Source organism: Lepidochelys kempii, chromosome 2, assembly GCF_965140285.1.
Source record: "Lepidochelys kempii isolate rLepKem1 chromosome 2, rLepKem1.hap1, whole genome shotgun sequence".
Taxonomy (NCBI): domain Eukaryota; kingdom Metazoa; phylum Chordata; order Testudines; family Cheloniidae; genus Lepidochelys; species Lepidochelys kempii.
Window position 1 is genome coordinate 39,466,972 of NC_136381.1, and position 15,374 is coordinate 39,482,345.

Sequence of the window (15,374 nt, forward strand, 5' to 3'; positions counted from 1 at the left end):
TGTTTGAAGTCACAGTTTCTATATGTTTGAACCCACAGAGTACTGTATATCCTCTTACACATTATGGAACATAACCTAGTACCTGAAAAAATGGCAACTTGGAAATAAGTAATGATGAATTATTATTTCGCTGGAGAAGAGGCATAAGTTACATTTTGGCTTCATTTTTTTTTCTTTAGGGAAAGAGGAGGAGGTTCTTAATAGAAGTCTTTCCAAATCTACAAATACCTTTTTTAAAAAGTCATTTATAAAGTTACAGCAGAAGGTCTGTTTTGTGAACACACTATCTAAAGAAGAAAGAAGAAAAGAAACTTTACATTTATTCCAGAATTTAACTGAAAGCGTTACTAAAATTTGTGTAGATAGGTACAATACTTTATATGGTATATTCACTAAAGCATCATGCAAACCATGTGAATGCCAAACCAAAATTATATAGTAACAGTCATTTAAATTATATGTAGCTCATTGAGGAATATTAAACTATTTTAATGAAAAATATACACATATTACCAATAATCAATGGCCCGACTGTTCTCTCCTTGAAGTCAATGCAAAATATCCACAGATTTCAGTGATCATGTGATCAAGTCCTTACATGCAGACTGCATCAATGCAACCTTATGGTTGATATTATAAATGCATAATGGAAAAGAAATTCAAAGTTGTAGTTCTTATTTATCAACATTTGAAAGTATTCTAGAACTACATAAACTGCTAACCTGCCTAGCAATTCAGGTTCAAGACATTATGTTGCCATACAGATCAACAGAATTTGAGATCCATCCCTACCTATCCATGCCCAGTGCTAAACACAGGTTCATATCACAGTGCTTGATTGCCTGGTTTACTGTAACCTCCTTGTTTTTCATAGGTCTTAAGGGCAGAAGGGAACATTATGACCATTTAGTCTGACCGGTTGCATAACATAGACCATAGAACTTCAACCCTGTGATTCCTGCATCAGTCCCATAACTTCTGGATTACTAGACCATGTAATCTTTTAGAACAACGTTCAATGTTGATTTAAAAACATCAAAATGAGAGCCAACCCATCATTTCTCAAGGTAAGCTGCTCCAACAGTTAATCACACTCACTGTTACAAATATGTGCCTTGTTTCCAGTTTAGAATTTATCTAGCTTCAAGATTTAGTCACTGGACCTTGGTATGCCTTTGTCTGCTAACTTACAGAACTCCTACTATCAGAAATCTCCCCATGTAGGTACTTACAGATTCTTTATCCATCCTGATTCTCAGCTCATCCTTTCTTTAACATGTGCAACATGTTGCAGCTAAAAACAAAACAAAAAAACCCCTTCCTTTCCTACAGCTTTTACCATGTCACCCCCTCCTAGAATCCCTCTCACTTATTCCCCATCTCTTCCACATCAAACTCTTCATTCTCACTTTCAGGGTGCTGCAAAATTACACCTACACTCAGGCTATTTCTGTCTACTCCTAGTCTCATACCCTATTCTCTGCACCCTCTTCTTGCCTTGTTGTTCCTCCTTGTCTTGTTCCATCACTCAAACCTTCATACCCTTTTTTATGCTGCTCCCGATGCTTGGAAAAACCTTCTGCTTTTAGCACACCAAGTGTCCCCCTTCTCTAATTCAAAGCCTTTCTCAAAACCCACTTTTTTTAGCTAGCTTTACACGCTGCCCTCTTCTCTTGTGCTAGCTATTCCTTACTCTATGCCCAACCTTATTATCAAATTTAAATAACAATAAGACATCAAAAAGAAAAGGAGTACTTGTGGCACCTTAGAGACTAACAAATTTATTTGAGCATAAGCTTTCGTGAGCTACAGCTCACTTCATCGGATGTATTCAGTGGAAAATACAGTTGAGTGATTTATATACACAGAGAACATGAAACAAAGGGTGTTACCATACACACTGTAACGAGAGTGATCAGGTAAGGTGAGCTATTACCAGCAGGAGAGCAGGGGGGAAAAAACCTTTTGTAGTGATAATCAAGGTGGGGCATTTCCAGCAGTTGACAAGAACATCTGAGGAACGGGGGTGGGGTGGGGTGAACAGGGATTAAACATGTGGAAATAGTTTTACTTTGTGTAATGACCCATCCACTCCCAGTCTTTATTCAAGCCTAATGTAATGGTGTCCAGTTTGCAAATTAATTCCAATTCAGCAGTCTCTCGTTGGAGTCTGTTTTTGAAGTTTTTTTGTTGAAGAACAAACTTAGAACAATGCTTCCTCAGCTCTCGTCCCCTAATGCCCCTACTCTACTTGTGCTACACTGATGACATCTTCATCATCTGGAAAAGAAGCCCTTGAGGAATTCCATCATGATTTCAACAAATTCCATCCCACCATCAACCTCAGCCTGGACCAGTCCACACAAGAGATCCACTTCCTGGACACTATGTTGCTAATAAGCGATGGTCACATAAACACCACCCTATACCGGAAACCTACTGACCGCTATGCCTACCTACATGCCTTCAGCTTTCATCCAGACCACACCACACGATCCATTGTCTACAGCCAAGCTCTACGATTCAACCGCATTTGCTCCAACCCCTCAGACAGAGACAAACACCTACAAGATCTCTATCAAGCGTTCTTACAATTACAATACCCACGTGCTGAAGTGAAGAAACAGACTGACAGAGCCAGAAGAGTACCCAGAAGTCACCTACCACAGGACAGGCCCAACAAAGAAAATAACAGAACGCCACTAGACATCACCTTCAGCCATCAACTAAAACCTCTCCAACGCATCATCAAGGATCTACAACCTATCCTGAAGGACGACCCACCACTCTCACAGATCTAGGGAGACAGGCCAGTCCTTGCTTACAGACAGCCCCCGAACCTGAAGCAATTACTCACCTCCAACCACACACCACACAACAGAACCACTAACCCAGGAACCTATCCTTGCAACAAAGCCCGTTGCCAACTGTGTCCACATATCTATTCAGGGGACACCATCATAGGGCCTAATAACATCAGCCATACTATCAGAGGCTTGTTCACCTGCACATCTACCAATGGGATATATGCCATCATGTGCCAGCAATGCCTCTCTGCCATGTACATTGGTCAAACTGGACAGTCTCTACGTAAAAGAATAAATGGACACAAATCAGACGTCAAGAACTATAACATTCAAAAACCAGTCGGAGAACACTTCAATCTCTTTGGTCACTCGATTACAGACCTAAAAGTTGCAATTCTTCAACAAAAAAAATTCAAAAACAGACTCCAATGAGAGACTGCTGAATTGGAATTAATTTGCAAACTGGAGACCATTACATTAGGTTTGAATAGAGACTGGGAGTGGATGGGTCATTACACAAAGTAAAACTATTTCCTCATGTTTATTCCCCCCCTCCACACCCCCTCTGTTCCTCAGATATTCTTGTCAACTGCTGGAAATGGCCCACCTTGATTATCACTAAAAAAGGTTTTTTCTCTCCCGCTCTCCTGCTGGTAATAGCTCACCTTAACTGATCACTCTCTTGTTACAGTGTGTATAGTAACACCCATTGTTTCATGTTCTCTATGTATATAAATCTCCCCACTGTATTTTCCACTGAACGCATCTGATGAAGTGAGCTGTAGCTCACGAAAGCTTATGCTCAAATAAATTTGTTCGTCTCTAAGGTCCCACAAGTACTCCTTTTCTTTTTGCGGATACAGACTAACACGGCTGCTACTCTGAAACCTGAAATAAAACATCAGTAATTACAGCTTCAGATGCAACATAATATTAATCTACATTTTCATTTTTATAAAACTTGCCTCATCCTTCTCTGTCCAATCCTATGTCTGGTGTCATCATTTCCTTTGTTTGTCTAACTTAGCCTGAATGTGCAAACATTTATACATAACGAGCACTCCTAATGAATTGAATAGGACTGCTCACATGTGTAACTACTTATGTAAATTAGTGCTTGTAGAATCAGGGCTTCAGATGGTAAACTCTTTCTGATAGAGATTGTCTCCCCCTCCCCCATTCCAATGCCATATAAACTTACTGATCTCTCTCAAATAACAACCACCATTAATAATATGGGCAGGGGAGGCATGTGTCAGTCTCAGGACTGCTAAAGCCTAACATTGTAGCTTTACAGACAGACATCAAGAGGGACTGAGTGTGCTGTGTTTGGAATCGGCTCCATTTTGAAGTGAGGAAGAAAAGAAAAACAGAGATATACTTAGCTAAACCGAACTATGGCTTACGAAAGGTGAAGAACATATGGGGCATGTTCTGATCTCTGTCAAATTAACAAAACACTGGATTAATTCTACTGAATTCAATAGAGTTTCATTAGATTTGAACCAGTGTAACTAACATTAAAATCCAATCCATTGTCTTTAGCAGTAGATTCATAATATGGAAAGAAAGTGAGAGGAGTGTTAAGTATTAAAAATAAATGGTTAAGCTAAGTTGATAATAAGCAATTGATACTAGGGATAGGCAACCTGGCCCAAACTTCAAATTATACCAGAAATTTGGAAAAAATCCCTTTCTTCACATTAATTTATCATGGGCCCCCACTGAAGTTTGCTTTTTTAATTTGGTTGCACTCAAACAATCAGTATCCCCTTGCCTTGTGCAGTGCTGAGAAAGAGTATGTTATAGACAGTTTTGGGTGGTTACTGGCAAACAGTTTTCAGGGAAGCAATTCAGGGAATCTAATATAACCACAGGGGTTTTACACTTGTGAAAGCAGTGAGTTCCTTGGTCAGTCTACTGTCTTGCAATACAGAATTCCATAACTATGAGCCAGCTGCTGAGAAGAACCTATCCTCTGTGCTTATGATAAATACCATATGCTCCAGTATTCCTAAGGAACACGGCTGTCTTGGCTGTCTTGGAGACAAATGGGGCTTCTGAGATAACTGGGGCCTATCCCAGTAATGGGCTTGAAGATCAAGATAAGGACCTTGAAGTAGATCCAGTGTAGTATGTAGAGCCACTGCAGAAATGTAGTGGCCCATCCCTTTTCCTGACCCCTAACAGACCTCTTACTTTCACTAACATCCACATCGGATCTAACAAGGTTTGGCAATCTTTGCTAGGATTTCTGACAGCTTCATAATACACAGCTTTTGTAAATGGAAATGCCTCATCAATCTATTAAATTCTCTGTCAACAAGCATGTGGACAAGTGTAGTACAGTCTATATAGTGTACTTGGACTTTCAGAAAGCCTTAGACTAGGTCCATCACCAAAGGCTCTTAAGCAAATTAAGCAATCATATGATTGGAGGGAAGGTCGTCTCATGGATCAGTAACTGGATAGGGAATAAATGGTCAGTTTTCACAATGTTGAGACATAAATAGCAGGGTCCCCCAAAGATCTGTGCTAGAACCTGTGCTGTTCAACATATTCATTCATAAACAATCTAGAAAAAGAGGTGAACAGTAAGGTGGCAAAATTTATAGTCGATACAAAATTACTCAAGACAATTAAGTCCAAAGCTGACTGCGAAGAGTTACAAAGGGATCTCACTAAAGTGGGTGACTGTAATGGGGTTCTCAGTTGGCCGAGGGGCCAAGCGGTTAGCATCCATTCAGTTACAGCAACCACCCACTCCACCAGGCTCTGATCCAGGGCCCTAGGAAGGTTAGCAGTGTTCAGCCTCCAGGAGGGGCCCTCTGACCTACCTTTAGGGTGACCAGGTGTCCAGTTTTTGACTGGAACACCTGGTCAAAAAGGGACCCTGGTGGCTCTGGTCAGCACCGCCGACTGGCCTGTTAAAAGTCCGGTCAGCGGTGCTGCGCTGCTGAGGCAGGCTAGTCCCTACCTGTCCAGGGTGGCACCATGCTGCACCCTAGAAGTGGCCAGCAGGTCCGGCTCCTAGGTGGTGGGGCCACGGGGCTCCAGGTGCTGCTCCCACCCCGAGAACTGGCCCCACATTCCCATTGGGTGGTTCCCAGCCAGTGGGAGTGAGGGTGGGGAGTTTGGTGTTGCCTCCAGGCTAGAGCAGTGCATGGAGCCTCCTGGCCCACCCTGCCTAGGAGCTGAACCTGCTGGTTGTTCACTGTTTCCGGGCATGTGCAGCGCAGTGACAGCACAGGTGCGTGAAGTAGGGGTGCAGGGGGTGCTTCCTGCGCCTATGCCCTGCTCCTGGCCCTCCGCCCCCCAACCCCTCCCCTCACCTCACCTGGGGGTGGGGTTCGGGTCCTGGCTGCTGGCCCCCAAGCCCTGCACCGGTCCCACCCCCACACCCAGGCCTCTGCTCCTGGGACCATGGCTGCTGCCCCCATGCCCGGGGCCCTGCGCCTGGCCCCATGGCCGGGGCTCTGCTCCTGGCCCCGCACTAGGTGCCAGGACAGGCAGGCAGCCTGCCTTAGCCTCCCCGTTGTGCCGCTGACCGGGAGCCGCCCAAGGTAAGTCCATGCCCCAACTTCAAGCCCCAACCCCCTGCACCAGCCCTCCCCAACCCAGAGCCCCCTCTTGCACCCCAAAACCCTCATCCCCAGCCCCACCCCAGAGCCAGCACCCCCAGCCCAGAGCCATCACCCTCTCCCACACCCCAGTATCCTGCCTGAACCTGCAGTCCCCTCCCACATTCCAAATCCCTTGACCCCACTCCCCAGCTGGAAGCCCCCTCCAAAACCCAAATCCCTCATTCCCCAGCCCCACCCCAGAGTCTGCACCCTCAGCAGGAATCCTCACTCCCTCCCACACCCCAACTCCCTGCCCCAGCCCAGAGCCCGCTCCCCGCACCCTGAACCCCTCATTTCTGGCCCCACCCAAGTGAAAGTGAGTGAGGGTGGGGGAAAGCGAGCCACTGCGGGAGGGGGAATGTAGTGAGCAGGAGGCAGGGCCTCGGGGAAGGGGCGGGACTAAGGTGTTTGGTTTTGTGCGACAAGAAAGTTGGCAACCCTAGCTACCTTCCCTGTGTCGCTTCCTTCTCTCAGCTTCTGGTCCCAGATAAGAAGAAAGGAAAAAGGAAAACAACCTGCCACCCCAGCTGAACTCCACATACAGTCCTGTTCCTTCAGGGAGACTTCTCCAGCCCCTTTTGAAGGAGCCTTCACGGTACATCTGCACTCCTCCCCATCCACCCCCTTCTGCACTGGGTGACTTTCTTTTCCACTCTGTCTCCAGCTGGAGCATTTTCTGCCAGGTTGGAGGGGTGGAGCTAGCTGGGCCTGGAATAGTCCTTTAACCCCTTCCATCCCAGTGTGGGGTTTCTATAGAATGACAAAATGGCAGATGAAATTCAGTGTTGATAAGTGCAAAGCAATGCACATTAGAAAAAATAATCCCAACTTTACATTCAAAATGATGGGGTTTAAATTAGCTAATACCACTCAAGGAAGAAATTTTGGAGTCATTGTGGATAGTTCTCTGAAAACATACACTCAACATGCAGCAGCAGTCAAAAAGCTAACAGAATGTTAGAAACCATTAGGAAAGGGATACAAAATAGGACAGAAAATATCATAATGCTACTATATAAATTCATAGTATGCCCACACCTTGAATACTGTGTGCAGTTCTGGTTATCCGATCTCAAAAAAAAGATATATTAGAACTGGAAAAAGTACAGAGAAGGGCAACAACAATGATTAGTTATATGGAAAAGCTTCCATATGAGGAGAAATTAAAAAGACTGGGACTGTTCAGGTTACAAAAAACGATGACTAGGGAGGACATGATAGAGGTCTATAAAAGCATGACTGGTGTGGAGAAAGTGAGTAAGGAAGCGTTATTTACCCCTTCACATAACACAAAAACCAGGATCACCCAATGAAAGTAACAGTCAACAGGTTTAAAACAAACAAAAGGAAGTGCTTCTTCACACAACACAAAGTCATGGGAAGGTCAAAAGTATAACTGGATTCAAAAAGGATTTGGCTAAGTTCATGGAGGATAGGTCTATCAATAGCTGTTAGCCAATATGGTCAGAGACACAACCCCATGCTCCAAGTTCCATAAATCTCCAACTGCCAGAAGTGGGACTGGACGACAGCGGTTGGACCACTCAAAATTGCACTGTTCTGTTCTTTCTCTGTGAAGCATTTGGCACTGGCCACTACCAGAAGACAGATTACTGGGCTAGACTGGTCTGACCCAGTATGGCCGTTTTTATGAGTTCTGAACTTCCCCAAAGTTAGAGAGGGACAATACATTTGGGAATGCCTTGGACCCAAGAAAGGTCAAGAACTCATGAAATTTGAAGAAAATGACTGGCTGGAGCCCAGCAGAAACAGTGTCAGACATAAGACTTTCCAATGAAATATTTATTAACCAAGTTAGAAAGGCTTGTAGGAAGCAGAGAGTAAACTGAAGGGCAGAGGAAGAGAAGTGTTAGGTTGACTGAAATGTAGAGGGGTTGGACTAGGAGAAGAAATGGAGAGGAGGAAGGATTTCTCAGAATGTTTGGATAGATTAAGATAAACTTGCTTACTTATCAAGGCCAAACCTTTTGAGAGTAATCACCAATAACTGATAATCTGAAATGCCATACCAATGCATTTTTATATTAAAAGGTTAAATAATTTTTAACTATAATCCACTGTAGCACCCTTAATCCAGTAACATTCATTCAGAACTAAAATGAAACACTTGCAATGTTTTATGTATATGCCTCTATATTAAACAACATGTATTACACACTTATTTCGTTTATTTTTGTTCAATATTTTGACTAGCCAATTACAATATCTCTTCCTAGTTTTAATTAGCAAAAGAAAAATGGGGAATTTTATTGGTATGAATGTAAAAGAAATACAATCCTTTTAAAACTATTTATTTTCATTTAACTGAACTGCCTTGCCATACTAAAAAAACATTTTTATAAAGGTTAAATAAAGTATTTCATGGCAACCGCTGCTGCTTAGTGCCTGTGTAACAAGAAACATGAGCCAGCCAAAGTTGTGCAAGTTGGTTTTCTTTCCCAGTAAGAGAATGTGGTATCTAAGACCTTGTCCTAACTCATTTTATCCCCAAGTGTAAGTCAAGTATGAACTAATGCCTGGAGGGAAGTCCCTGACTCCAAAAGTATGGATTATTTCATATTTATCTTACAATCTGCTCTCAGAGTTCTTAAAATTCACTAACTTGGCAAGTCAGGAATTATCATGAGAAATGAAATAATTTCATAACTATGAAGTCATCTAGCATTCCATGAATCTGACACTCACAGGGCTTGTCCAGGCTTGGGCATTATTCTGATCTTTAAATAATAGGTTGTTCAATATCCAATTCAGCCTTGAACAGTTAGAAAAGTGCCACAACATTATAGGCACAACATGAAGCCTTAATCAAGTTGCTGTTTTCAGTACAAACAGACTTGAGTTAATATCTCACTTAAAAAAAACATTTTACACATGACGACATTTGCAATATTCCTAATAAACATGGTTTGCGTGACCTAAAATGTCAAAATATTATGTTGACAGTTAAGATGAACCATCTTTCTAATGCAAATGGCATTTACAATGATTGCTGTCTAAAATTAATCACATGAACTAAACTTACATTTGGATGCAAAGGTTCTGAACATTTTTTGAAGAAAATTAGCTTATAATTGAATAGTGTATGGAAAACCTGTGCTTCCATGCATCATCAGTGAAGCTGCCTCAGTCCCCAGTTTCAATCCCTAAATTTGCTGTCATGGGAAAGGCAGTGAAAATGTTAACAGAACAAGAACATTCCAGAGACTATTGCAGCGGGTTGATATAGGTTCAGCATAACAATCTAGTGTCAGCCCAGGAAATGCTAAAAGCCTCTAAAATTTGGTGCCACCCTTGTATTGTTGACCTTTTTGTTCTGGTGGACACTAGCTCAAAGAACTAGGGATTGCTGTCCTGTTCTTACATTAACCCTGCTCTCCTCAGTGAGATCTCTAGCTCCGTCTTGGTCCGCTTTTCCTTGTCCCTCTTCTTCAAGACCTGCCTTTTCTTTCCATTCCTTTTCCTTCTGCCAGCTGTGCATTGTTTCTTACTCACATGTAGCTGGTGCACAATGCAGTGCCTCACCTAAGGTGGCTGGCAGAACTATAGAAGATAAATGTTAAGCCCTGCCTGGCTTTCTCTCCAAAATGTTGCCTCTCAAACTGCAGATTTTGGGTGTCTGTTGGTTAATAATTTAATGTACATTAATTAAATCTTGAAGTAATCTAATTTCTTAGGATCCAGTTCTGCCATCTGCACTCAGGTTGCGTAGTACCTTACTCCACAAGTAGACTAATTGAAAACTATGGGATTACCCACAAAACAAGCTACTACTCAGTGTGAGGGTAGAAGAATTTGACCCTTAGATTGTAAACTCTCTGGGGAAAGGACCATGCCAACCTATGTGTTTGTAAATATCCTAGCATAACACAGCCCTGATCTTGATTATTACTGTGTAGACCTTCAGAATTTTGAAGATGTTGGCTTTATGGTTGGCTTTACAGCCACACACTGTAATAGAAAATTCCCCACTCTGTGCCTATTCCTGCTCTCAATGAAGTCAATGGCAAAACTCCCATTGTCTTCACTGATGAAGGGTTGGGGCTTTAATGTTGCCATTATTTACCAAACATCATTCTGTTAACCCAAAAAGGATTTGTGTATGGGCACCAGCTAGGAAAACTATTTTTCACAATGTCCGCCCTTTCTCTTGGTATTTACATCCACCCCTCAAAATAAATAAACCAAACCAAACCTCTGGCCTCTGCCAGAGGAGTTGAAAGAAGGAAACTGTATAGCAGCAGCAGCTAATAGGAGGATGAGAGACAAAGTAGATCCTGTTGTACATAGTCCTGTATTGCAAGTTGTCCAAGGTAACAAAGGTGCTGCTCTGTTCATTATATATAATTGTTTATAAAAATAAGCATAAGTTAAAGACAGAAAGACTAGTACAAACTGGATAGTTCAGGTTAAAAAAAATGCAATGAGGGGGTCTTCAAGGTTCCTGATAATGTCATAGATTGGCATGCCAATGATCTGAAAGATTCTAGAAATGGGAGGAAATGTTCATAATTGAAATAATCAAAATGTGTTTTATCTGTTGATTTTAATGGCCAATTAGAAAAACGAAACAGAATTTGTAGTGCACGGTGGCAGGGTTCGCATAGCCACTTCGTGCATGGCAGGCTAGAGCACTAGATTTATATCCGGCTTGCTGCACATTACCAGACGAGATAGAAAAGCTCTAACATTATCTTATCCCTTCTTGGGCCCAAGATGTCCCCTTATTAGCACAACAGGCCTCTCCCCCACGTTAATGTATGCCTATACAATCTCCAACTTCTTTGAAGGTTAATTCAGCCTTGAAATCAATAGCTGTTAGCCAATATTCCGCTGATTGGAGTGGCATCTGCAACAACTTACTCTAGGGCTGAGTTTGGTCCACAAAAGTTACAAAGTCAACGTAAGGTATGCTTGTGTTGCACACCCACTGACTGCCACTTCGGCAAAAGTTACAGTCAGTTTGCCACTTACATCTGTTTCCTAATCAACATAAACCTTATCACCTCTGAATTTGACTTATAGATCTCAGCCACATCTATTATAATTGCCCCCCTAAACATTACCTTCTCTTACACATCAGGATCAAAATTTTCAAGGTGCCCAAGGGAATTAGGCACCCAGTTTCCACTGAATTTCTCTTTGGTTTCTTTAAAAATCCAAGCCCAGATGTTTGGCTCCAGAAATACAGATTGACAAACAGGGTGGAAATAGGCTTTTTAATGGTATATGGCCTCCTCTCAGGAAGAGTTGTGTGAACACCACATGAAGAACAGATCCCAAAAAACTATGCACTGAGAATATCAATTTTAAGAACCTGGCAAATTAATTTTTTTGCTTTGGTTCAGAAGCTTGAATTTTTATGAACATGATTTTTCTTTGGGAAGGGTGTGTGCATGTCCAGTTCCAAATCTGAATCACGTGTAAACACTTCTGGATTTCCTCATCCCTTTATTTATCTCTTATGTCTGATGTAGCTTCAGTATGAGGCTCCTGATGGAATTGGAAAGCTAAAGATAGCTGAGCACATGAATAAAAACATAGAATCAATGAATAAAACCCCCAGCCAATTTTAACAATTGCTGCATTTGTAATGCTGTTTCTGACATACCTGTGGGGACTTGTGAGAGCGCCAGCTGTACTGGTGACTGTGGAGGCTAGCCAGCAAAACATTTTCGTCAGTATCCACCTGGCCAAACCGCAGTGTCTCCTGTGTGTCATTACAGATCACAAAATGGCTAAAGACCAACTCCTCTGCCTCCGGGCATTGGTTCTGAAAGAAAAAGAATATGAAAGCCAACAAGCATCAGCTTAATTGCAAGATGTTTGGCAGCTGTCTGCCCAGTGGCGATAGTTACAACACAGAAATGCTGTAAGATCTGTTGTCATTAGCTTTGGTTACAAAGTATTCTATATTGCCAGTGTAAGCACAAACAAGTGCCGGGGTCTAAAATGTGTGTCCCAAGAATGTATTTTGATTTTTGCTCTTCTACTGTAAATCATAACCATTCAAAGCTAGAAGGAAAATGAAATCTCCCAACTTTTAGAAATGACTAGTGCAAAATTAACATATGTTGGAAATAATGCGCTCTGTGGTGCAGATATGCATTAGAGGCTGAATATAAACCAATGCTATTGTTCTTCCAAGCTTGAGAAAGATCTGCAAGGCCATCAGGGCACATGTCCTGCTCCTCAGGTTCTTCTTTTACTTTGAAATGCTGCTGCGGAACATTCTGGAGCAAATCTTTCCTCCCAGAAGTCTTTCTCTTGTGATGCTGCAACACTTCAAAGTAGCAGGACAGCTAGGGCTGCAACTTGGGGACTAGTTCCACAAATCCACAGGGATTTTTTGAAAATACATCATGCAATTTAATGGTTCAACATGCAAAATATTAAACTGCCTCATGCATTTTCATAACACCATTTTAACTTGGTAGAAATACTCCCTGCTCAATGTAGCAGTCCCTCCCTCACTCTTTGTATCTGGCTCCTTTTCAGTTCTGAGGTATCACAGCAGAGCAAAGAGCATTCTGGGCATCTTTCCACCACTTATTCTATTTGCATGATGGGACTCCATGACAGTTAATATAAATTATCAGGCCACAGGGCTTTACTCACGCCTTCAGGCACAAACTGCAATCTCCTGCACCAGGAGAGGCATTCACTGCCGCAGGAGAATTGGAGGCAATACTGCAGCCCTCCCACAGGGAGGGTTTTGTCAGGATGGAGCCGCTGAAAAGTATGCTCAAAGGTTGCATAGCAACTCTGCCAATGGAAACTGCCTGGGGGATGTGATGAGTACCATAGCCTTCCCACTCCCTCCTATACCCTCACCCACTTTCTGCGTGGCTCTCACAATTATGCCAAATTGGTCCCTTGTACAGGTTGCAAGTGGCTAGTGCCACTGTCTTTTTGCAGGCAAACTTTCTGCAACTGGGATCCTGGAGCTTGAGACTGGTCAGGGCGCATTGTTTAGCTCAGCTGAAACAAGGTGTAACTTAACTAAGTAATCCTTTCAGCCCTTAAATGGCAGGTTTCTGTAACGCAGTGCTCTCAAACATTTTCACAGAGAAATCATCTCACAAATTCCTCTCCTGCAACCCCATCACCATTGTGCCAACTCTCTCCTTTTCCACTTGCTATCACATAACACCCTTGTGGCAAATGGAGCAGTTGCTTACATGAGGAAGTAATACTAGAATACTATTTATGCAATTTTATATAGATAGCATATATAAATTATCACAATATTTACTTTTGGTTTTCATTTATTTTCCACCCATCTTTCCCTGCACATGCGTCTCTATCATTGCTCTCTTCTTCTCTCTCTCTCTGTTGCTTGGTTGCCTTTTCCCCTCAACATATTGTCCAGTTGCTCCATTCCCATCTCTCCTTCCTAGGATATTTTTCTCCTGCTGGCAGGCAGCTCCAGGCTCACAGGTAGCTTCAGTCTTTGAGAGCTACTTCTATTTCCTCTACTCCCCGTCTTATGTAGCGGAGTTCCCTCCCTAGTAGAAAAAGTGAGGTTGGCTCCTACTATAGCTACTTTCACAAGCTTCCCAAGATCTCTGACAACGATGTGTCTGGAAACCTGAAAAAGCATCTGGAAGCAAGGAAGAAAGCCAGGAACATATGACCAGACAGCTCTCTACAGACCGCTAATGGTCCATGAACACAGTTTGGTACCTGCTATTGTCACAATAGTAAGAAAAACAGTGGGGGACAGATTTTTAGAAAGTTAGGTGTGCAAGATGTGTGCCAAATTTAAACCTAAATTATGCCAAATTGTGCCCTTGGATGTGAGTGCCTGGCTATTATTGAATTCAGTGTGAGCTTTGTGTGCAAATCAAAAGGTAAAATTTAGCCCCTGTGGTGACTGCATGTACAATTTAGGTAACTTAGCATGAAAATGACTAATTAAGTGCATTTGTGTACTACATTATCTGGTTTGTGAGAGCAATTAAGTGTATAACTGGACACCTAACTTCTGAAAATCTGGCCCTTTGTCATGAATTTCTCTTCATTATGCTGCATATCTTCCCTGAATAGTCAGTCAACTAAGCTAACATTAGTCAAAGTCTCCCTTTTTGTAAGGAGTAAAACTCATTATAGAGCATCTGTATTCATTGTATTCAGCAGCTGATCTGGGTATATTAGATACTGACATATACAGCGCCACTTCAGAGAGCACAGTTTATTTTGGCATTCTCTAGTGATGGATCTATGACTTCTCACTCTCAAACTGCCATACCCATATATCTACCACAAACAGCTTTATGAAACGTTCTTTTTTAAAGAGAGGATTTAAAATCTAAGGAACTCAGTAGGTTATTTGAGTCAAACTTAGCTCAGACCTTAGTGAATTTAATACAACACTTTCCCCCCCAAGGAAACAGCCACTGGATTTGTCTTCTTGGTTCTGCAGCCAGAAAGCCTGAAACAATAGCACCACAAGGAGTTTGAGCTTCATTCTTCTTAATGGAGTATTAATATGAAGCTCAATTACCATGAAGAGTAACTTCATGCATTTACTGATGTGCAAAAATAATTCAATAGGCCAAGCCTAATTTTAATTTTGCACCAGTGCATATGTACAATTAATGATTGGCACCTGGGACAACAAGGTCGCATTTAAGATGCCAGAATAAATGCTTCACAGGCTATGGGATTGCACACCATGGGTGTGTGACCCTGATCTAACACTGTGTATATGTATCTAAAGTCCACATATGGCTTCCATCCATGTAGTATCTGAGTCCACTGTTCCATCAGAGTATACTAACAGCACTAACCACATTAAAGTCAAATACTGATAGCAGTTACTAGCATTATATGCTTGAAGTGCTATCAGCATCTATTGTCTTTAGCAGCAGTGTTTCTAAGACTTAGATACAAGGTCATAGGTCATACTGGATTCTATTCACAT

General features: G+C 42.1%; 1 protein-coding gene across 5 annotated transcripts in view; it reads right to left on the reverse strand.

Annotated features, from left to right (window-relative positions):
• Positions 1-15,374, reverse strand: part of VPS13B (vacuolar protein sorting 13 homolog B) — a 922,277-nt gene that overhangs the window by 63,454 nt on the left and 843,449 nt on the right. For all 5 annotated transcript variants that reach the window (XM_073330465.2, XM_073330462.2, XM_073330464.2 and 2 more), the window contains exon 43: positions 12,060-12,221. In XM_073330465.2, coding sequence (XP_073186566.2) covers positions 12,060-12,221 — 162 coding nt within the window. The remainder of the gene's footprint in view (positions 1-12,059; positions 12,222-15,374) is intronic.